Genomic DNA, 24,831 nt, shown 5'->3' on the forward strand with positions numbered 1-24,831 from the left:
AAGCTTGCTTGGTTTCCTCCTCCTACATAGTAGTATCAATCTGTAAAGCACAAAGCTTAACAGAACTCCACACTACGTGGCCTTATTTTCCCTACTGTCTCCTAACATGGCATTCTGCTGTACAACTAAGACACGAGCACAGCAACTTAAAAGCATTCAGGAAAGGCTAAACGTGTCAACAGAAAGGAGAAAAAGAAGAGAGAGCTTATCCTATTACAGTTGCATCTTTCCCTGCTGAAGAAGGGACAATCATCTCAGGACCCAAAGCAAAGCTGCATTTCAGCCCTAGGGAACTTCTACTTCCCAAAACTCCTTTGGAAAGGGAAGTAAGCCCCTGAGACATACCACAGCCTTGCACTACCCGTATGCTCAGCTGTGCTCTGTGCCACCTCCAGTGGGCTGGATCCAGGATCCTGAGTGTGCTCATGCCAAGATCCCAGGATCTAGGTCCTGGTTGTTGTATTTGAGCTGTGTGTAAAGCCCACTGAGCCAGGTAGAACTGCTGCTGGCAAGGGGAAAATACGCTCCAAAGCCCAAACTGGGCAGTAGAAGCCAGATGAATAAGTTTAATCTTTGGTCAGTTTTGCTGCCTCATGCTGTGCCTCCAGCCATGAACCCTGTACAAGCCAGGGTCTGTGAGGGGATGCACACCAACCAACCCAAACAAAGAGAGAAAGAGAGAAACAATGCTTTTGATGACGAAAAATGGAAAGTGGAATGTTTGCTTGATTCACCTTCAGCCTCATTTATACCAAACTCTCTGCCACACTGGGTTGGTCCCTGCTCCTCAACTGCATTCTACTGTAAGGCTGGCAGTGCTGGAGGTTTCATTTCATCTCCTGAAGCTGCAAGTCACAGATGCAAAGCTGAGCTAGAGAAGGGTGAGCCAGGATTTTATTTTTTGCTATTTCTGTAGAAATACCTCACTCAACTTTTTCTGGAAAAGAAAAGGAGAACTTAAAAAAGCAGTACTACTTGGTTTTCCCCTCCTGCCACAATCTATATTTATTGACACTGGCATTTTTAAAGAGCCCTTGGGAGGGACATTCGCTCTGAGGATATTTTCCATACAAATCAGAGAGTTTAGCAGGTGTTTATGTCACTGTCCTAGATTTGTGCTTCCAGAGAAATACCAAAGCTGGCTTGGACAAGAAACTTTCAATGGGCCAAGAACTTCCCTCCCTAAGCCAGCAGCAGGCACCTTTTAGAAAAACAACGAAACCATACATTGTAAACAGCAAGATATATTAATAAAAGATTGTACATGCATTTATACAGCATAGCTGAAGTACGTGTAGAATTGTTTATAATTTAGTCTACCGTCTTCCTCACTTTTAATTGCAGAACAAACTTTTCTGCTCAGTACTCAGGGGGAGGCAGATATCTGGAGTACAGGTTGTAATAGTTCTCTAGTTGCAATGACAGCTCTAGAAAAGCTGCTATTTCTTGACTGTGAAAGAACATGTAGTTTTCTTGCAGCTCTGCAGTCACATCTGGAAGAGACGCACTTCCAGAAGTTTGAAGACAGCAAGGAGAAGAGATCGCATCAGCTGGGGAAAAGATTGTTTCCTGCTCCAAGATAGGAGGCTAGATTCCTTTTGAACTATTTGGCAGTTATTTATTCCATCAGGGGATAAAAATACACTGGCTAGATGAACCCCTGTCCTTTCTGACGGTTACAATACCTGCAGCAGATGGGTGTGCAGGAAAAGCCTGCAACTGCACATCTTACTAGTCCACGTTCTCATCAAGAAAGCTTTACTCATCAACAGAGATGCAAGACAAGGCCAGAGACGCCTTGCTGAGGTGGCCCCAGAGGAAAAGGTTTCTCCTAAACTTTACATCATAGCCGCTTGTCCTAAATGTATGTCTCACACTAGAGGTCCCTGTGCAACATCACTGAGATGCTGGCTTTACTGAGATGTAGGTTGGACATCTATAGCTTTCCCACATAACTTGGGATGATCTGTTGAAATGCTCAGCAGAGGCACGACTTCAGCATTTACACTGCAGTTTTGTATATTCTGAGAAAGGAGAAATCAACAGATTGCAAAATGGGAAATTGTGGTATCCACAAACAAATAACACGTTACGTAACCGGGCCTTTTGGGAGTTGGAGGGAGATCTCCAGGAGATCCAGGCTCTCCCAGCACTTCCTAATTTTAGTGGGACTTACCAGCAAGCCGGTCCTCTAATTTAAATACAGTCTTCCACACTGTTTTCTTTTACCTTCTCACCTTCCTGCACTTGCTCTACCCTCTTTGTTAGTGTCCCAGAGAAACATATCTTGCTCAGTTTTATTGAACTGATCAATACACCCTAGATTGGCAGAGCTGAAGAAGCACTGAAGACATTTAGAATGAGCAGCAAAGCAATTTCTTGGCCAGCCAAGCATGGGAAATATTAAAGTTTTAGAACTTTGACTTTACTGAGTCAAGTACTACAGAATGGCAGCACTCTACATAGCTGTGATTTAGCTGAAACACTGCACTAACACCCAGTGATGTAGTAAACAGGCTTTATCCCTGTAACCCGCATACTGTGCTAGCACATCTTGGATTCCTGTCAAAGCAAGGGGAGAATACCTATAAGCAGCAGCTCAGCTTCAGGACCAGATTTGCCTTTGTGCTGCAGAGCTGTCCTTAACTTGCACCCAGGCAAACACGGACTTGTGGGAGCTCTTCTGCAAGTCAGATCATACCATCCAACACCTGAACATGGACTGTAGTAGCTATGCTTCAGAAAAACGCCTACTGCCTGCCAAGCACATGGGCAGATGGCAATTTGTAAAATCGGTGCCATCAACTTCCCGAAATATAAGATACATGCATGTCTTCTCCAACCTGAATGAAATAAACCCCAAGCTCTCATCTGCTCTGGGCTGCCAATCTTAAAGTGCACACCGGTGCTTCCCATGTACTGTCCTTACAGTATCAGCAGAAAACAGTTTAAAGACAGCAGAGATATAACGGCAATACCTTGGCATTTGCGCAGAAAGAAAACACACTCCATTTTCTAAGAAAGCTGTTTTTCCCATTTGTTTCATGGTGTGTACATATAGATGACTGGTTAGAAAAGGAAGGAGAAGGCTTGCAGTGACAAAGACAAAGCAGTTCTTCCTGAGAGGTCAGGGAACAGCAGTGGCAGAATGTGGCCAGCCCATTTCCAGACTACTACCTGCTCACTGGGCTCTCAACAAAAACCAGCAGTGAGGAATGGGTGGAAAGTCCACCAGCAGCTGTCCCACTGCCTGGCCCCATGTCACGAGCTGAGCACTGACAGCAGGCATGGATACAGGTGATGCCACATCTCTTCAATAAGGGATGGCACAGAGATCCCAGCCAGAGCACTGACTCCAAGACAAAAGGGAAGTGAAATCAAACGTCAAGGTCTTCCTGTTGGCAGTCACATTTTGCTGGTAGTGATTTGGTTAAAAACTAAAGAGCCTTTGGTGGATATCCTTATAGACTAGCTCACTGCATCTCTGCAGATACCTCCCTATGTCTCCTACAAGGAAAAAAATCAAATCCAGTAACTACATTCCTGTCTACTATGACTATTGCTCAGGAGCCTGGACCAGGAGCAATAGTGTATTGTGTGCTCCTGACCGTAGCAGGAATAACATACACATTTTGGCCTCCAGAATGCTGGAGCTGTGAAGTTCTTGCTTAGCTATTTCTGAGAAGTTGAAACACCATCTGGTTACTAATACCCTGCCTAAAACTTATGAATCACCTTTTTATTTCTTGTTGTTCCTAGGAGTTTTACGATTCTTCTGTTTGTGTCATTCTCCCTATTCACATGGAGCAAGTATGAATAATGGAGAGAACGCACAGCCTACTCTCCACAATCACCTTGGGTCAGCCCCAGCTCCCAAAAGACCAGCTGTGCAAGATGCAGTATCCAAGCCACTGTTTAGGTCTCTCTTGACACAGCAGTGCCCTTTATCTAGGACTGCTCTGAGTCCTATGCAGTGGTTCTGTGCTACCGTGTCTACTGTTGGCAGGGTCTGGTCTACAGGTACAGACTTCAATGTAGGAGGAATCTGATGCTGGGGCAACACAACTCCAAGATCTTGCTCTCCCAGAGGCACAGCTGGGCAAGATGATGTCTTTCAAACATACCAAAGGACAAATGTTTTCAGCTGTGATTTACTGAGTTAACGGACATTCTCAGCATAACACGATAAACAAGGCAGAGCACAGTTTTTCCACTGGCCACCTAGCAGTACTTCATCAGTAGATATTCATCTTTTAATAATTTGCAAACAGCCAGATATGGCTCCACTTGCATCCTAACCATGAAGCTTCTCTTCATGACAATACTTTTTCAGGAAATGCATTAGACAAGTCACCCAAGCCCACAGTCCTTAAAAAGGGAGGAAGAAGAAGTGACATTCTCCAAATTCAGCAGCACTGAAGGGAGGAGTATCAGTGGCACAGGCCCAGAGGAACTCAGGCAAGTGGATGCAGTTACCACAATTCACACTCCTGATTTGGACATGTAACTTCATGGAACTGGGGGGTAACAGCCAGGTTGGTGTTCTCTCCTCCACTATAGAGCCAAAGCTATAGAGAACTGCTTGGCTCCTGGATAGAAGGTGGAAGGCTGGCCTTACACACCAGTTCCACTCTGTTCCTGGGAGGATGGAGTGCCTCTGAGTAGGCACAACTCTCTGACCTGCTAGCAAAGCAGGACCATAGCATTTCAGGCTCCCAGAAGCACACAAGAGCATTCAAAGCTTGCTATAACATACTGGCACCTGCACAATGCCAGTGCAGCTCTGGTAGCCATGTGCATTTAATTTCAGGAGAATGACAGACTATAAGTTACAAATAAAACCTCCACTTACACTATCTCATCATTCTGGAACTCCAGCTCCCCACAGGTGTCTTCGAAGTCTTCTCCTCCACCTTTGGCTGAGCCTTCAATGGTTTTATAGGGCACAATAACATTTCCTCGTGCGCCGGAGGTTCGCAACACTTTCACTTCCATGGTCCCCACACTCTCACTGACATGTGTTACTGGTTCCTCAAAGGTGAATATGCCAGCATGGTCATCGTCAAAGATGGTGACAGTGGCAGTAGATGGCGAGCCCAGGCAGGCAAGCGTGGAGACACGACTGGCCTCGAGAATACCCTCATCTGCCTCAGTGCTCACGCGGACGTTGCTGAGATGGACCAGAAAATTCTCATCCTCCTCAAATATGTCATCATCGATTATGCCAACACGGATTTCCTTCTGGGTCTCTCCAGGCTTGAAGACCACTGTCCCTTCAGTGAATTCATAGTCAGAGCCCGCGTTGGCCGTCCCATCCTCTGTCCGGAAGTCAACATAGACTGTGTTGGTCAAATCGCCACCCCGACGAATGATGGTCAGGGCAACGGTACCACAGTTCTCCAGACACTGGTAGGTACCCTGTTCGAAGTATAGCTTGCTGATGGGATCAGTTTCTGCCACCTCACTGTTGACCTCATGCATACTGACAGCTTTGCGGGCCTGGTCTGCAGCATGTCTCTTCAGGATGTTGCCAGCTCCTGTCATAAGTCGAGTGGCCTGGATGCGATAGAAAGCCCTGCTCTTCTGCTGCTGACTTAGGACCTGGTAGTTGGCCAACTCTATAAGCTGCTCAATTTCTTTGTCAGGGTGCTTTTGTTTCAGTTCTTTCAGAATCCGAGCCATTTCCCTCCTGGCTTCCTCATCATCCTGGTCTTTTTCATCTACCTCCAACACCAGTGTTCCATCTAAAAAGTTTTCAACATGAGAATTAGCAACCTTGCCGTCCATCTCAATATCAGCTTTGGAGGAGGGTCGGTCACCCTCATGCTCAATGATCATGCCTCTCTGTTTGCCAGCTCGGTATTTCTTGTAGACGTACTTGTAAAATAAAAGCCTCCTGTCAGCTATCCAGGCAAACACTACGCAGATTGGGAAGAAGAAGAAGGTGAGCAAGCCTTCCCAAACCTCTACAATCCCAGGAGAAGACACCGATAAAATAATGTAAAGCCAAGTGTAGGCAAAGATGCTCCAGGCTGCTGTAACAAAAAACACTCGCAAGTGCTTGATCTTCCTTATTTCTCCATCAGGAACAACATAAACACAGATTGCAATGATGACAAACATATTAAATGCAGCACTCCCCACAATTGTGCTTGGCCCCAAGTCCCCCGCTGTGAACCCATGGCCGCACACTTCAATGACGGACAGAAGGATCTCAGGAGCGGATGAGCCCAAGGCCATCAGTGTGAGGTTGGAAACAGTCTCATTCCAGATCCTCACTGTGGTTTTGCTGGTCTCACCATTGGGCTTCTTGATGGTTATTTCCCGTTCTTGGGATGTGATGACTTCAATGGAGGACATGAAGCGGTCAGCTATGATGGATACTCCCAGGAACATGTACACCATTGCTACAAAATACACTGTTGCTCGAGCTATTTTGTCACCAAATGAGGGATCTTGGGGTTCCCATATTGGTAAGATCACACCCTTTTTGCAGATGTACGAGCCTGTGCACACCTCAGATTTGTTTGCAGGCACTTCACTGGGACTTTCTGCGTGTATGCTGTCTGCATGGAAGAGCAGCACCACCACAATGCTCAGGAGTTGGAAGTTCACCAGGAAGGTGGGTGGGTGAGTTGTTTGCGACATGGCCGCTTCCACTCAGCAGTTCCCACACGTTCGCAACCTGCAGAGACAAAAGGAAAGACACACTGAGGCTGGCAGGAGACAACAGATCTTCCTCTCCATCCAATTTTTTTCCATCTTTCCCAAATGTATGATCAAATTACCCTATTGCTCAAGAAGACCCATTTAATGAGCCCTAATTGTATTATGATCACTGCAGTTTTCCATGTACAAATCATCTTCAGATCAGCTATCTGAACAAGGACTTAATCAGATGCTACCAGTGGGCTAGCACCTACTTCCTTCAGCTATACTGCTGTTTAATGCCTCTTTCTCTCTCTTTGCTGGAAGCCTATTTCTTCTACTATATTTTCTTGGTTTCCATCTAATTAGAATCCATCATTCAACTTAACAGCTAGCAGAAGTATTTCGTATTTCAAAGTTACAGAGCATTTACGCACTGGACAGCAGGGTGAGAGTAGAAGATGACGGGGAGATTTACTACCCTCCAATCATCTTTTCAAATATCTTTATAAAGCACATGTTTTACAGTCTTTTCTTGCTCACAGACCTCCCAAGCATCTACTCCATATCCGTACAAAGCAAGCTCAAGCCTTGTCAAAATCTTGTTCTTAACTGTATTTTGGTCATAAGGCACACCAGAAGGGCAGTCCTTAATTAATGATTTTGGAGCCATTTCTTCCACAGTGCATCACTTTGCACCTTCCTGAAACTGGAAAGAGCCCCATATGCATCCAAGCATGGTTATCTTGGCATGCTTCAAGAGGAAACCTGTCCTTACACTCTTTTCCCACTAGGTCAGCTTTGCTGGCTTTCCCTGCAAGGGCCTTTCTCACTCCATTTACAACATCAGTCACTAAGCATGACAGCAGTATTTGCCCTTGTCCTGCCTCAGGATTTTCCAGCAGTGTCAGGGAGCTGTTAAAGAGGTTTGCAGTTAGTTAACAGTGCATAAAGCTACGGACCAGATGTCTTTAAGTACATAGAGATCCTTAGTGCAAATACCCGAGCATGCTCAGTGTTAAATTCTCAATTTTACTAGGCAATAGAAGTTATTAAAGCTATATTTTCTTCTCAAGGAAGGCCTTTGCCATACTACATTTCTCCATTCCAAGTTAATTTAATCACACAGTACTTAAAAAACATTTCTATGAAGAGAAGGAAATGAGCATGTCAATACCTTTACTTTGCTGTAGCCTACAAAAGGCTGAATTGGTTTTGGTCATAAAAAAGAAAACAACACCCCAGAAACAAAAATGAAAAGAGCAAAGCTGGGGAAGACTTCATTTTTTAAGAGAAGGATGGTATTTCCAGACCTGTTCATACCAGAGACAGTGACATAAGCAGGAGGTCAAACCAGCATCACTGCCATGCCTGGTCTCTGGTAAACACAGAGGGGGTCCAACAGATCACAGGGTCACCGAGTCATCTAGGTCGGAAAAGACATTCAAGACCATCAAGTCCAACCATCAACCTGATCATCACTAAGCCATATCACTTAGCACCAGATGTACAGCTGCATGCAGTTGGAGCTATAGATGAGTTAAAGGCTGCATCTCAGTTGCCACATGTGCTTAGGTATGACCTGAGTGAGGTGGCAAAGCCACTCCTCTTCCTTCTTGAGGAGGGCTGTTCCTCGGCACAGCCGGGAGCTAGGCTGCTCTACACCCAGCACTGCTGATTGCATTCCAGGGAGATGCATTTATCCTCCTCAACAGGGTCACACCAACACCTACTTAAAGTGTGCCTGATCACCACCACTCATCTCCTTATAATGCCAAAATCATCCCTGCTCATCAGGGCAGGGGCATTTTATGCAGGGACAGGCTGCGTGCAAATGAAGAACTATCTGGAGGAGTGAGTACCATCTTGCACCCACGCTATAGAATCTACTCCTCAAAGAGATGTCGTAACGAGGGATGAATTTCCTCTGCTCGGTTTGCTTTTATTGAAGGATGCTGTAGTAGATAATTGATATGGAAGAATAATACAGAAAATATATTAACACAGTTTTATGTAAATGACATCTCTTCACTGGGAATTGTTGGTCTGTGCCACAATCCACTCCTTCAGTTTTCTAATTAAGTAAAGAAAAGGATACACTGAACAGGAAGTGAGCAATTCACAGAGTTAGGTGCTAAGAACAGATAAGATGAACAAGATGCTATGAAAAGCTCTTATTGCTGGAGTCAGAAGTCTCTAATCCCCGTGCACGTTCTGCTTCTCAGAATGCAGGCACGAGTCAACTACAGATCTGAAGTAAAAATCAAAAATGTGATGTTTATAAAGAAGAGTACCTTGCTGCATGCCATTTGGTAGATAGCTATGTTGAAGCAGAAATGCTTTTACGGTCATTGAAGTTTAGCCAAAGCATGACCCAACATCTGTAATCCTGACTGTGTTTCATGCTGCTTTAAAGCAGTCTTGGAGACGTTTGATACAGGGAAACACAAGCTGACTTAGAATCTAATCTGTTTATCCCATATATCTCCTAAGTGCTTCTTTATTGTTAGTATTATTTTAAAATATATATGCTTAAGAAAAAAATAGTATGGGCATAAAGTATTACTTATCTTTGTGGTTCTTCACCATCTCTTTCTAAAGGGCAGTAGTTTCAGCAGAAAATTCAAAACATCCACCTGCCCTTGTTTAGTTAATTTTCTCCCTGTGGCAAGTTATATCTCGTACATGTACAATTATTCAGAGCAACCAGGCATTGTGAAATCCCTTTGGCAAGAGGAGAAAACAGATGGTTCTAGAGAAAATATTATGCTTTGGGTCACTGATTTAGGTCATAAAGAATAGGAGAGTCCCATCACACTTTAGACCAACTCTGCCGTCTTAAAAGGATTTGAGCACTGGAATTCTCAGCCAGAAAAAAAACAAAAAACAAAAAACCACCCACTAAATCAGATTAATAAGTCACTTGAACCTTATTTGCCATCTTCTCTTCTTTCAAATATTCTACTACAATTTTTTTCTTTTAATCAAGTCCCATATTTTGTTAAACGGAAGGAACAAAAGCCTAGAGGCTTGCATCTGAACAATCCATCTTTCTGGCCTTCCCATGCAGCTCTCCATGTACAAACAATGTTTTTCCCTTAGACTGCCGAAGACAAGAGATGTGCGACTTTTCTGGAGGGCTCAGATGGGTGGAGAAGTGCTGGACCTCAATAAGGAAAAATATGCCAGCCTTGGCAATGTGCAAGTGGCTTTCTTTGAGTGGCCATAGCGTCCCCCAGCTTTGCACTGGACACTCCAACATTCTGTGGTGCAGTCATCAAGAAAGATTCACAACCCACCTCCTCTTCTCCCCCGGTCCTCCTGGAACCAATTCACAATCAATGTTATTGACACCAGACTCAGAAATTATAGAGGGTTAGAAACTGCTTGGCCACAACATGCTGGTTATGTGTATACAACTGGAGTCTGACACGCAAAATCTCTTAGAGAAGCAGCTGCTATAAAATCAGCAGTGTTTCTTTATTTACTCAATCCAAAATAAACAGCTCAGTCCCCAGAGACCCTCTTGCTCCGCATTTGCACGGGGTCTCGGCCCATGGTCAGCACTCTGCTGCAGAGGCAGTGGTAGGAATATTCCCAGACAAATCATTCATATTATTCTGTATCAAGAAGCAAGGCTACCGGAATGCCAGCTCTTCCTTCAGAGCCGACTTTGCTAGCTTTTCATTAAGGTGTCTCAATTGCATTTCCCAGCCAGGCCATCAACAAGAAAAGCAAACGCATGAGCTGGCTGTATGTGTGTGGTGACGAGCCACAAGCCACCACCCTGGATCGGCACAACCCTGCCAATAAGCATTGCCCTTACACCACAAAGCAGACCCAGAGCTTATTTTCTTGTTGGATCTGGTGCCTGGGGTCTTTCAAGCGGAGCTGGAGCTAACTGGGAGCCAGCCCCCAGCTCGGCTCCCCAAAAGCTCCCAAAGCACTAGCAGCAGCTTTCACACAGTCAGAGGGGAAAGCCTGCAGGAATGTGTGATCCTTTCGACGCAAGGTCAGCTTCCATCCAGACCCCAGCCAAGGGACATTTGTCCAGCTTTTATTCCTGCCTTCAGGGTTGTAAAACCCCAGGAGAGCAGCTTCTGCACAGAGTGAGGCTATGAGGGTTGCAGAGATATTTGCCTTTCGAATGGAAAAGGGAGCTTGAGTTTTTCCCTCAGACCTGAGCTTTACAGATTGGTAAACTAGGAACTCATGTTCCTAGTTCGTGCTCCAGCCTGCAGCTCAGGAGAAACCAGCTTTTGGGACCCTCCTTCGATCATTCCCTGGCAGGAATACTCCTTCAGGTTGGCTGCTTGCTGCATGCAAAGCCAGCCTGAAAGCTGCTCTGAGCTTGAGCAATGCACAGCTTTTCCTTTGCAGCAGCCTCTCCAAAGTCCCGTTCCCGTCTGGGCACTTCGCCCTCACCATGTCTACTTTTAGACCCTGTACCTTTGCATGATCAGGTTTGCAACCAACTGCAACAGGCAGCATTGCTATTGAGAGCACTGAAATAATACTGCTAGCTTGGATGCCTTTGGTATAGGGTTTGGGCAAGAAAGGTTGGGTTCATGAGGAAGGAGTGGCCGCACAAAAAGACTTTCCATAGGAAATATTTTTCGAGCATTTGACAACAAACGTTCTGCAACACATATAGCAGCTGTAACCCAGTGGCATTCACATCATTACTGCCAGCAACACAGACAGATACCCAGCTGTGCCTGCCCCACTGTACCATCAGCATGATGGTGAATTTGATGCCAGCTTGTACAGCATTCCTATGGCTGTGCCACCAGTGCAAGATGGGAGCAGCACTGTTTGAAACCTGTCTTCAAATCCTCACACCCTTCTCCCAGGTTGTCTTGCAGGCAAGCAGCACCCAATAGTCAAATGCAAGCTATTTCCCTTTGGGAAAGCTCTGCACACCTCACCTCCATGGCATCTATCTTGTCTCTCCACTTCCAGAGGACTAACAGCCTCCTCCACCCCCCTTCTCACCCTTGCTGGCCATGCTGCATCCTGCACACCTGCACCTTGTTGAAAGCAGCACTGTGATTTACAGCAGAGCGGCTTGAGCAGATCCTGCACTGGGAAAAGATGTGATAACTGTAGGAAAAAGCACCAACAAATTGGTTGTCTGAGCTCTGAGAATCAATCAGGAAATCAGCAAGGAGCCTACCTCCAGCTTCCTGAAGCTGAGGGACCAAAAGGGATGCAACAGGCTTGATCTGGACACTGCCTATGGCACAGCTCCTGCAAGCTGTGATTTGTACCCATCCAAGCAGGAGAAGGAGCTGAATACCATGCTAGTCAGACATCTGAACCCGTGGAGGAAAGCTGCTGTGTCCAAATGCGCTGCAGAGTGCGATGTCACTTTAAACGCAGCTTGGAAAGCCCTTGGCTCGCAGCCCTGCTCCTTCTTCTTTCTCCCAGCTCTGCCATGCTGAAGCTGTTGGCATTCCCTGCCCATGACCCTCCAGATCTCCACATCAGGAAAATGATTTCCAGGCTGTCAGCATCCTGATTGCATCAGTACAAAAACCATCAAAACCTTTCCAAATATAGTCAGAGGCACAAGCCCTTTACGAAGCCAATTGAGTACAATACACATCAGACCACCCTGTTTTCTGTAAAGGCCATTAAGAAGTTAGAATAATTATCAGTCTGCGACTGATTTTTCCAAGTATCCTATCTATCTCTTGCATACAGCATCCAATTCCCTCCTACAATCTCCCCAGCAACTTTCCAAAATAAACAGATAAATAGAGAAAATAAAGCGGCCCCAATCTAAAATTTGAGCCAGATTGGTTGAATTTGGGGGTAAGCCTGTAGAGAATGAGCTTAGGAGTGTTTGTGAGGGAAACTCCAGCTTTGCTTTTTAATGCATGCAGACCGAGTGGCGAGCTGTCCCTTTTCCTGTGGTACACAAGCTCAGCAAGGAAAATGCCAGGAAATGAGAAGCAAGGGAGAAATCCTTAATTTCTTTTTGTGCTGCGTTGTTGTTTTTTAACATCTCCCCTCTTCATTGCTTCTGTCTTCAAACCATTTCCCTATCCTCACAACGCCTTTTTGTCTTTTATTTATTGAGCGGCATCCTTTCCCACTATAAAATGACTGTTTAGAGAATAAAAGGCTGTCAACAAGTCCGGAGCTCCCGGGTAGCCTGGGGGAGGAATCATCTGCCCAGACATGAGGGCTACCATAGGACAGGAGGAATTAGCAGGCCTGTTGCTCTCCTTGTGCCTGCCTGTGCCCACTTTCCCTCGGATTGGCAGCTGCGTGTGGGATGCTCTCTTGGGCTCCACAGCAGGAAGAAGCAGAAGGGATTGGGGATCCCTCCTGTGTCCCCAGCTCCACCCGGATATTAGATCTCTAAATCCCAGGAAAGGCAGCTGAGCCCCAGTGCCACTAGGTCAGGCCCCAGTGCTGCCAGGCTTACCTCATGTCAGGGTTGGCCACCCCTCCATCCCACTTTGCCCACCTTCTCCATCTCCACAGCAGCAAATCTCCTTAGGAAGCCAGGCCTATGAAATCACACTTTCCATGTCTGTTTGTCCATCCCCCCCCACCCAATTTCAGCTAAACTTGCCAAAGGGGTACAGATAACAGAGAAAGCCGAGTTCCTCTGAGCTTCCTGAAAATAGCTGGAGAGGTTGCAGTCAGCACCCAGCGCTTAGGCTGCTTATGGTGCCCGTATCACAATCATTTGTGTTGGCCACGAGGAATTTGGTGGTCCTCCAGTGATGCCAGTGCCTCGGGCGTTATTACAAGATTTGAATTTCATTGGGATGCTGGAGAACAGAGGCTTTTCTCCCATAAGCTGGCAGGACTGTATGGCACCAAAAACAGAGCAGAAAACCAACATTTGTCCTACATGGAATGATAGAAAACTGTAACCATGACAGCCCTGAGCAGAGCGGGGCCAAAGAAAGGCCAGGGCAGCCAGAGAAGAGCTTGTGCCTACATGGCATCATGAGAGCAGGGACGTGAGACAAGCTCATGCCATATACAGCAGTGCCCAGAGAGCAAACCTGTTCAGTCTGGGCAGCCCCAGTACAGCCAATGTTACCATCTCAGGGGAAATATACAAATAAGACCTCAAAAAGCTCAATGAGGGCAGGGTAGAAAGAAGCAGGGAAAATTTCATTGGCTTAGAACTGCTGTTTGGTGTTGGCATTCAGGGATGCTAGGATGAAAAGTGAGCTTATCCTCAAATATCTTGAAGACAAACCCTCGTACAAAGGGAGCTTTGAGCAACACATTTCCCAACCTGGGCTTTGGAGCTGTTTGTATCTCCAATGGAAAAGAGCTGGTGCAACAAGAGAGGAGTCAGGCCACGAATCAACTTCCCTGGGGAGACAGAGAGGGGGTTCTGGCTGTACAAATGCTTGGCTGTGCCTTTGTTTGGTTTAAATACCGTAAGAGGGGCAAAGCTGTGATTAAAGAACCAGCTGGAAGGAAAGAGGGGAGATGGAAACGTTTATCAGACGCACCCAAGTGAACACAAATGCCTTTCTTTGGTGATGTCCATTGCCCCAGCCAAAGCCATGCAGCACAGCTGTTTTTTTTCCCTGTTGCCATCACCACATCAATGTGTGAGCATCCCAGCTTCCCTCCTCTGAATAAAAGCACACCTCTTCTCTTCATGGTGGTGTGAAAAAAGCATCAGAAAGCCAAAGCGGGAACTGGCAGAGCGCGTGGAGAACCCCAGCCTCCCTGTTCCTATCACCAGCCTCACAGCTTTCCAACATCTGGGACCGGAGGAAAGGCTTCAAGCAAAGCATGAGCAAGAGGAGCCCTGAAATCAACCGCTCGCACCCACACGCCCGTGACCTTGTGGTTTTACTACAGCTTTCATTTCCAGACACCGGTTCTCCCTAGCGCTTGCTGCATTTCTACAACATCTTGGCAGTTTGCTTTCGCCCTGGAGACAGAGCAGAGCGCGAGGTTGCTTAGAATGGCTCGGCGGGAGGGAAGCAACAAGGCTACGATTGAAGAATTAAACTAGAGATGACGGAAGAGCCCCAGCCATGCTTCCACCTAGACAAAGCCTACGTGATGCATGCTGCTTCATGCCAGCCCTTCAGAACGCGTGCCGCTCGAGAGGAAAAAGGGAATTTCGGCGTGGCCGCAGGTGTCTCTACCGCTCACCTCGGGAATCGTTTCGAGGCAGAAAACCCCGCGGCTGGAGGAAAGCAGCCCGGCCCGGGGGAGTCCGCAGCGCTGCTGGGCGGGGGCGCGGCTCCCCCCGCGGCAGATGCCCGAAGCCCCCCGGGGGGGGCGGCTCGCCGCAGCCCGCTCTCCGCTCCCGCATTCCCGAGTAAGGGGAGGCGCCCCCAACGTCGCCATCGGCCCCATCGCCTCGCCTCAATGTACGCGGCCGGATCGCAAAAAGCATCCCTGGGGCGGGGGGCGGCATCCCCCCTCTCCGCTTACCCGGCGGCTCCCGCACTGCTCCGGCTACCTCGTCCCCGCCCGGCATCGGGGACCCCCAAATGCGATAGGGCGGGGACCGGCGACTCGCTGTTCTTACCTGGCGGTGCGGCGGTTGGGGGACGGCGGCGGGTGCGGCCGGGGCCGGTTCAGCAGCGGCGGGGCATCGCGGCGGGGCGCGGGGCGGCTGCCGGAGCCCCGGTGCGCGGCTGCGGCGGCAGCAGGCGGGCGGGCGGGCGGGCGGGAGAGGGGAGGGAGGGAGAGATGGAAGGATGGATGGAGAAGCGCACACACGCGCAGCCCCGGGGATGCGCTCAGCCGGCCCGCCCCGCAGGCAGCCTCCCCTCCCTCCACATCCCCCCTCGGAGAAAGCCGCCGTCCCCCCTCCGCGGCTCCAGCCCTCCTCCTCCTTCTGCTGCTGCTGCTGCTGCTGCCGCTATTGCTGCTGGAAATATTTCCCGATTTCCTCCTCGGAGCGAGGGACTTTGAAAGGCAGGGCTGGCTGCGGACCCACCCCCGGCCGTCCTGCCCGCCCTGCCCTTCCCTGCCCTGCCCGGGGCAGCCCCCAGCCCTGTCCTGCTTGCCCCCAGCTCTGCCAATTCTCGGTCCCACAGTCCCGGCTGCCCTGCAGCCTGCCGGAGCAAGTACGACCCCATTTGCACCCTGCAGAGTAAGGGAGCAGCTGGCATAGCGCTCCCCCCGCATCCCCCCACTCCCTCTATCATTGGGTTAGGGAGCCCTGGGAGGAATGGAAAGATAGGCAGCGGGGTGCAAGGAGTATACTGCTGTGTCTGCCGCAGTCCCCTTTGCTGCTGTGTGGAGGCAGAGAGGCCAAGAGAGTCCCAAGGGGCCCGGGTTTGGGGTTCACTCCCTCCATCACATTCCCAGTGTCATGATGTTTGCATAGGACAGTAGGTGTTATGGGGCTGTGAGGTGGCAATCAAGGGATGCTCCAGTCATTTAGGGTCTTGGGAATTTCTTCTGCATCTGGCCACATCCAGGACAGACATTTAACCCTCAGAGCCTTCTTTCCTGCAGGGGTTCAGTGGAGTTGGGGGGAATCGTAGAATCATAGAATATCCCAAGTTGGAAGGGACCCAAGAAGAGAACCATTAGATCACTGAATCATTAAGGCTGGAAACAACCACTAAGATCATCATCCCAACCATCAAGGGATCATCACGCCCAACTCCTGGCTCCACACAGGAGCCAAAAATCAGACCATATGTCTGAGAGTGTTGTCCAGACCCTTCTTGAATTCTGCCATGTTCAGTGCCATGCCCACTGCCCTGGGCAGCCTATTCTGTGCCCACCGCTCTCTGGAGCAGACCCTGTCCCTAATCCACAGCTGCCCCTCCCCTGACAGCTCCACGCCGTTCCCTCAGGCCTGTCGCTGTCACAGAGAGCAGAGCTCAGCGCTTCCCTCCGCTCCCTGTGAGGAGCTGCAACCACCATGAGGCCTCCCCTCAGTTCCTCTGCTCTTGGCTGGGCAACCCCAGGGACCTCTGCACTCCTCATACACCTTGTCCTACGGACCCTTTCCCATCTCTGCATCCCTCCTTTGGATGCTCTCTAATAGTTTTATATCCGTTTTGTGCTGTGACACCCAGACTGCACCCAGTGCCGGAGATGAAGCCACACAGCGCAGAGCACAGGGGATGTGCTGGCCCGGTGGCAGTGCTGGGCCTGGTGCCCCCCACGTTGGCCCTCCTAGTGCCAGGGCACACTGCTGGCTCCTGTGCAACTTGCTGTCAGCCAGAGCCCCCCATCCCTTTCAGCAGGGCTGCTGTTCAGCATCTCACCCGCTGCCTGTACATACAACCAGGGCTGCTCTTCTCCCCAGGTGCAGAATCGGGCACTTCTGTTAAACTCTATGGCTGGTGATTGCCCAGCTCTCCAATTTGTGTAGATCTCTCTCTGAGGCCTCTCCACCTTTGATGGAGTCAACATCTCCTCCCAAATTAGTATTGTCAACAAACTTGCTTAAAACACCTTCGAGTCCTACACCCATGTCATTTATGAAAACACAAAGGAGAACTGGCCCTAAAATGGAGCCCTGGGGAATCCCACTAGTGACCAGCCACCAGCCTGAGATAACTCCATTTACTGTAACCCTTTGGGCCTGATTCATCAGCCAATTGCTCACCCATCGATTATATTTTTGTCTACTTCTGTGATGGGCATTTTGTCCAGGAGGATACCGTGGGAAGGTGTAAGAAGCTGCTTCCTATCAAAAGCTTTGCTGAAGTCCAAAAAGATACCTTCAGCTGGCTTCCCTTGCTTAACTAGATAGTTGTCCATGGGAAATCCTGCGGGAAGCCAGCAGCTCCAGAGAAGTCAACCAACGTAGAGACGTGCTCTCAAGCTGACCCAAGAGTGGGCAGTTCACCTCCTGCAACACCTGAATGACTCCTCCACCCTCTGCTGGCACCAGCAAGGACTGGATGAACCCATTGTCCTGCCCTCCAGAAAAAACTCCATCACTTTAACTACTTAAAGTAGGACCAAAGCTAATGACCCACAATCTGGTAGCTGCAAGTACCCAGTGACCTTGAGCAGCCCTCTGTACTTAGGCCCTCAGGTGCAGTGTGAACCCCACAGAGGCAGAGCCACACTCCCAGCTCTTGCACCTTCCTACACTTTCTCCTCTTACCTGGTCAGCCATGTGTGCAATTTATGTTGCCACTGACACAATAGCAAGCCAGAATCCTTCCTTCCTTCCTTTCTTCCTTCCTCTCTTCCTCCCTCCCTCCCTCCCTCCCTCCCTGTCTCCCTCCCTCCCTCTCTCCTTCCTATTTATTTATTTATTTATTTTCTGATGGGGAGGATAAGATTCCTGCATCACCATTTTCCCCAGTGAGGATAGGAAACCACATTTCTCTGGTTGGGATCTGGTGTAAGACGTGGATAACATCACAAAACCCATTTGAAAAATTCACTGTGATGAACAACACCGAGTTGTTACAAGTGTTGCCACAGTTATTGGTTTGTAGTTCTGGTTTCACTTTAAGAACGTATTACTTACACACTGGATGAAAAGCATTTCCAAATAATTTGGTTTAGGGAAGACCCTTTTGTGTCCAGTAGTTGGGTCTGGTTTGGCAGCAGTTGCTGGGTGTAAGGCGCTGTGCGAGCTGGCACAAGCTGTATGATCTGAGGCAAGTGGCTCCCTTGCAGCAAACGCAATCCCTGCATGCTGAAATCTAATCGGTGCAACAGTAAGCAGTAGAACTCAGATTTTAATTAGCTGTCAGCTGTGAAATTCTCCCTAATGCTCCTCGTTTCTCTCAGTTATGTTGCTGACCTACTTCCCAGCTTTATCACTGGATATGGTACACAACTCCTCTGGAGCAGGGAGATATTAACTTGGTGCACCCTGCTAACTGCTAGGCTGCTCGCTCAAGAGCCAGGCATGTCCCCAGCCTGCCTCTCCCTGCCTTTCAGCTGACTCCTTCCTCACCCCCAGGCTTCTCCAGCTGGAAGATCTTTTGTGATATCGGAGGAATGGGGGAATGAAGAAAACCAAAGTCTGCCAGTTGATGCTCATTAACCCATACAAATGTGCCCTTCACATCACCCAGCCTGAACTGCATGGAGACAGGAAAAGCAAAATCAAGAATTATCTCACCCATACCAGTGAGTTTCCTTCATCTATGTGAAAAGTGCCTGGTTGGGAGGGCCATGAGGCTGATAGGCTGGGAGAAGATGTCTTTCATTCTCCATCCCCTCACACACCTCTTTCCAGGCACATCCAGACCTTTGCTTTCCAAAATTGCCATTTAAAATGTGGAGCTGTGCTGGGAAAGAAAAAGCATAACCCAAGGGGTAGCTGTCTTTCTTCCCTGCCTTCCTTTGCAGCCATGCAAGTGAACATCTACCACTGCAAACATACTTACAACCACTAATTAGCGGTCTCAAAATCATGGAGATTCTTGTGCTGATGCTAAGGAATGGTTCATTCATTCATTCATTCATTCACACACACCCACAGCTCCTTCCGACAGCAGCCTGCACCTCCCTGCAATTGCTGGAGGAGGTTTTTGGATATTGGCTATATATGCAGAGCAGAAAGATGATTCCTCCCTGCAAATAAAGGAGTTAGTGGACTGTGGAGTCTGCAGGACAGATTGGTGCAAGCCAAATCTCCACTCAGTGCTTTGTGAAGACACCTGAGTTCCTACATGCTTTGGAGGAGGAAGACACAAGCATCTAGATATTTCTTGCATTTAAAAATCTTGCCCCAAATGCCCTATAAAAGACATATTTCTGAGCAGCTGTCCTACCACACTTTTACAGCCATGTCTGGAACATCTCAATGGGATGTTTTAGTCTCAGCTCTCTTTTGTGGGTACAAATAATGTTGGAGTATAACCAGTGAGCCCTCAGCTAATGCTTAGTCATTTCTGTCCACGTGTTCCTTGAGTCCCTCAGGAGGTGCCAGGGAGATCCTGTGGGAGCAGATGGGATGTCACCTCTGGCTTGCCATCCATCTGTCGTTGCTCCTCCCTGCAGCAGGCTTGTGCGTGTGCCCACTGAACCTTCCCTTGGCTCTCCTCTGTCTGTTCTTGGCAGAGACCTGGAGATCCCTATGAATTGTATTTCCAGAACAGATATTTCCCAGGCATAGTTTCCAAAAATTTTGAACATTCGCTTTCAGTCTCACCTTCACACCTGCCTTTGCTGGTTAGAGGATAAATCAGGCATTTAGAGACATGATGGATGGAATGGGGCATGGCAAAGAGCAGGAAGGGCAGTCCTCTGCACTGTACCTTGTACACTTTTGTTTGAGCCCTCCAGGCAGTGCCTGCCTAGCTGTTTCCCAGCATATGGCACAGTCTGAGTCCTGATCGTCCTGGGGAGGTCTGAACACATGGCAGGGGTTCATTGGCCTGACTGAGCCCTTGGATGTGGAAACCTGCCATGTGGCTGAGCAGAAAGCAGAACTTGTAGGGCACAGATTTAGGGGCTGCATATATTTCACAAACATCTAGCATGCAAAACCACATTCACACTTTGAACACAGCCTCAGAATCTCACTTTTTTGGGGGTAGAAGCTCTAAAGCCTTCTGGCAGCTGTCATTTGTCTCAACAGCACCAGCATCTCACTCTCATCCCTGTTCCACAGGCCAAAACCGCCTCCTAGCCTGAGTCACTGTAAAATGAAGGACCAGATGTCCCCTTCTTGACTGCCTGTCCCTTAGCATCTTTTCCCACCACACTAAAAAAGAAAGAAAAAAAAAAAAAGAAAAAAAAAAAGGAAAAAAAAGCAGCTTTGTTGTGCTGTTGCAAAACTGCAGAATACAGGAACTAGAAATGCAGATGCAAGGCAAGGTCAATCAAAGAGTGTTTCTCAGTGAAAGCAACAGCCCAGGGACTCTGTGCCTCCAGAGTAGTCTACAGCAAGGGGCTGCAGAATTGCAGTGTGCCAGCTGGGACTTCAAGAAACAACAAAAGTGCAAGCACCAAGATAATGTGGCAAGACCTGGAAAGCCACGGATTGCCAGTTGAAGACTGTATGATGCTTCCTCAGCAGCTCCAGTGTCATACGAGGCCATATCCATCATTTGATCTTCCTGCGATGGCTATCAGTAGGAGCGCCAGGGCAAATTAGATGTAGTGCATAGCTCTGGCTGTGGCCCCTGGTTGGGAAGGTAATTTGGCCTCCTCGGCACCATCTGTTTGCCAGCCCTAAGCTAGGCTGTGTACTCCAGGGAAAAGAGACCTTTTCATTATAAGTGAAGAGTGACTGACCTCAACTGCATTGAGGCACCTTCTCTATATTTTATTTATATATTCCAAGCCAAGAAAGCTGCTGGAACACCTCGCAAAACTCAAGCCTATTAGAAAAGAGGAGGAGAAATGACTTCTCTCAAAGGAGAAGCTGAATGAATGGGCTCTAACTCATGCTGCACTAGCAGGGGGGTCCTGAGACGCAAGTCCAGGGAATAGGGACCTCTACTGGAATGTGATCTTGCTGTTTTGGAGGAATGTTCTCTCTTTTGCACCCCTGAAGATGCATGGACCAGAAATTCTCTGTGCTATGCATCTTGTTCTAAATGCAGTAATTGAAGCCCTGCACATAGAGAGCATGCAAACAAAGAAGAAAACAGATTTAACTTCCTGAGAACCTAGTGACTTTTTTTTTTTCTTCTGGGGGATTTTGGAGAAATGAAACTACATTATTTGTGAGACTATATTCTCTGCTTCAAATTCCTTGTGAAGCCATGTGCCAGCCTGCTCTCCAGCTGGAATTTCAAACAGAGCCTCTTCAGAACTGCTTGGAGCTGAAGAGCTTTCCAGATTGCACAGTGCTTTAAAACACTGGGAGATGATACTTTGCCAACCATATCAAGGTTAGAAGACTCCAGGTCCGTTGTGAAAATCTGCTCCTATGGGAAGCTGTGCTTCTGGCAAAGCAGTTTGGGTTGTGAGGCTGCATTCCTGGGTTTGCAAATGCAGGAGAGACATGGGTGGGTTTGTGAAGGAACGCATGCGTGCAGATGTTTCTTAATGCAGATTGTGCAAGACCCAGCTTCTTCTCTCTGCGTTTCTGCTTATTCAAACAAACTCCTTCTCTCCCATGGGTGCTCCCATCTCTTCAACAGGTGAGACAATTTCCTGCACATAGCTGTCAGTCTGAGAACACAGGTTGCCGTGATGTTGTTATTTATGTGCAGCACTGGGGGACAGAATAGAACAGAGGCTTGGGGATTCACACACGCCTTGGCTCTGAAACAAAACCACTGCTTCACCTCCTGCCTCACCTGGGCTTTTCTTCTTCATTTGTCTCCCTTCCATGTGGTTCACACACACACTAAGAAAGCTTCCGGGTCCTGCAACTTCAAGATATCAGTGTGGTATTTCTGGTATTTGTGCCAGAGCTGTTAACAGTATCTGGCATTTTATTTGCATTTGTGGACTCCAGAGTTAATAGCTGTATTTACATGGTCAGTGACATCAGGAAGGTGGGAATAAATAGGAGAAGTGAGAGGCCTAGAAGATGTGAAGAGGAAACACTGAAGGAATGTGGACTGTCAAGTCTACGGAAGACATAACCTCATAAATCTGAAGGAATAGATGTTTCCCACTCCACTATTGATAAAATAAGAAGTCAGGAGGTTAATCATCAGCTAGGGAAACTGAAGTTTGATGTGTGGAAAAACTTTCCAGCCATGAGAGCAATGGTGTGGGTAGCTGGATTGTCTGCAGAGAGTGAGGAGTCTGCGTCATGGAAAGCTTTCAAGATCGAATGTGCAAACCTCTAGTGTGCTCAGATCAGGTGTCAGCAGCCCAGCTCTCAGCATCGTTTCATAAAGAAGGTGACAAGCAGATGAACAATCAGGAGACATGCATCATTTACCTCTCTTAGCAACCTCTTCTGATCATTTTTGTGCTTGAAGCTTTCCCAGATGCTCTCAGAAGCAGGTGACACGGAAAGACTTGTTTTGTGAATATCTGTCCTGCCTCAAATCCTTATCAAGTCCTCCACTCTCTCTCCTGCCCTCCTGACAGCTATATGTAAGGTGGGCAGACAAATTCCCTGCCCAAGCTGCAGCATGAGGAATGGCTGGCTGTTCCCCAGAGCAACGTAATACACCATACAGGAGACTAACTTAAGGCATGTCACAATGAAATGGTTTGAGAAGCTACCAGACCCCACTGGGAATAAACAGAGGAACAATGTCTATGCAGCTGAGTATCCCTGACTATTTAGTAGTTACACTAAATAGACAGCAGCATGAAAAATGGCAGAAAAGAAACATCAAGTGTAACAAAAGCAGACCACCAGCTTAGCTGTTGACTGAAGTAGAAATTACCAAGGCAACCATATCATGAATAACAAACAAGTGTAGACAGTCAGCAACCCAGGGCCGGTGAGGAAAGAATAAATATGTATGAATGGAGGGCTTGTCTGGGAGGAGCTGAACTTGGTAGAGAAGCAGAACCTGGGGAGATTCAAAGGGGCAAAAACAAGAACATAAAATAAAGCACTAGGAATGAGCTGTATCAGCCAGGTCTGAGGTCTGCCAGGCCATTCCCTGGCTCATTGCAGGGTCCAACACATTGTGGTGAGGGCTCTAGGAGGACAGAACTGGCTCGAGTGGAGTGTTTGCACAAATCACAGTCAAAAAAGCAAGGACACGTCACATGAAATCCCCTCCAAAGACAAGCAAGACAGCTACAAGTCAGGATGTAGGCGGGGAGTTAGCATGGTGAAACATTAGCTTTATTAAGGTTAAAGGCTTCAAACTTGTCTTGTTAGTTTCTGTAGGCTGCATACATCAAGGCACGTTTCAAGATAATCAAACTGTCTGTTTCAAAGAGAAGAATGTTAAAATTGGATACGTTTTTATCAACAGGGACAGAAAATGTCTAGGAAACATGAGTAGTGGCACATCTTGAAATGCTTACAAACTTGCCCTGTTTTGTAGCATTCCTCTAGGTTTGCGCATCAAAGCGTGCTTTAAAAATAGTCTGCCAGGCTATTTTTAAGGTACGAACACTTAAATTGGATACCTTTACATTGCTAAAGGCCAAAGATTTTTTAGTGTACCATCACAGAGGTGCATCTTTAGGCATATTGAACACATACCAGGCGTACTTGGAGGAGGCTTACCCTGGCCTCTAAGAATGAAAGGACTGTGGCCACATTATGGATCTTCAGGTGTGTTTCTGCGGATTTAAAATGGAGATTTTCAAGCAGCTACAAAAAGAATGATTAACTGTTATGAAGTACTCATGATTTGTCCTGAATCTTACTCAGTGATTGGTTGCTAAACAAACAATTGCTCACTAAGCAGATTTTCACTGATAGCCAGTACAAAGTTTTTCCTTTTTGATAAGGAGACATGACAGGTCTGTATACACTTTACTCCTCCATATCATAGCAGACAGCTTCATTCATGCTCACAGCAGCAAAACTTCAAGATTAACTCTTTCATTTAGGTTAGGATGCAGACCTGTCATACATCAGGGGAGCGACGAGGTTATCAGCACAGCTCTGAAGTGCTCCAATATTGGTTGCTGTTGTTCTTAAGAATTCACTTCAAACCATACCATCTCAAGAGAAAGGGTAAATGTCTCAGCTGTGGAGAGAGATGCTTCCTAAAGCATGTATTTTCCACAATCAGTGGCAAAAACTTTTTAAAAATGAGAGAATGCATTTGCTTCCCAAGCTTTCTGTGGACTGGGTCCAGGGCACAATGTGGCAGCAGCACAAGCACAGGGTCTGCTGTGGTGCTGGGATTATTTTATTTTTTTATGTTAATCTTTGAGTAATATAGCCAGAGTGCAAGGAGGGCACCTTTCACAGGTGTACATCTGTATTTGTACAGGATTTTGCCCACAAATTAACACTACCAATAAGATTTGGAAGACCTGATAGAATGTTTCCACAAATATTTGGTTAGGCTGCAGTTTTGAAAGACATGCAGGGGAGGTGAATGCTAAGAAATTAAACCTTTATTAGGTGCTCAGTCAGGATGGGGATTCCGTCTTGTGCCAGAGCATTGGTATAACATGCGGCTAGCATTTGAAAGCTGTCCTAGCAGTCAGCAAAGCAGTAAACACCACCATTCTGGATGGTCAACAGAAACGAAGACCTACTTATCCAGCTCAAGTTGGGGCAATCCAGAGCATCTGTCTTGCTTCTGAATCGGCCACTTACCCTGAACAGAAAATACTTTCAGAGCTGTTCCTTGAATAGCTAAGCTCCAAAAGAGCAGCCTAAATCCAGGAGGTCATCTTAGAACA

General features: G+C 47.5%; 1 protein-coding gene across 7 annotated transcripts in view; it reads right to left on the reverse strand.

Moving 5' to 3' along the window:
- The window catches only part of SLC8A1 (solute carrier family 8 member A1), a 99,244-nt gene that overhangs the window by 68,700 nt on the left and 5,713 nt on the right, over nucleotides 1-24,831 (reverse strand). For 6 of the 7 annotated variants that reach the window (XM_052676115.1, XM_052676104.1, XM_052676073.1 and 3 more), the window contains exon 2: nucleotides 4,853-6,685. In XM_052676115.1, the coding sequence (XP_052532075.1) occupies nucleotides 4,853-6,648 (1,796 nt within the window). In that variant the 5' untranslated portion in view covers nucleotides 6,649-6,685. Of the gene's footprint in view, nucleotides 1-4,852; nucleotides 6,686-15,178; nucleotides 15,293-24,831 lie in introns of those variants that run through there. The other variant, XM_052676065.1, reaches the window with a different exon arrangement.

Source organism: Tympanuchus pallidicinctus, unplaced genomic scaffold (assembly GCF_026119805.1).
Source record: "Tympanuchus pallidicinctus isolate F22 unplaced genomic scaffold, pur_lepc_1.0 scaffold1, whole genome shotgun sequence".
Classification (NCBI taxonomy): Eukaryota; Metazoa; Chordata; class Aves; order Galliformes; family Phasianidae; genus Tympanuchus; species Tympanuchus pallidicinctus.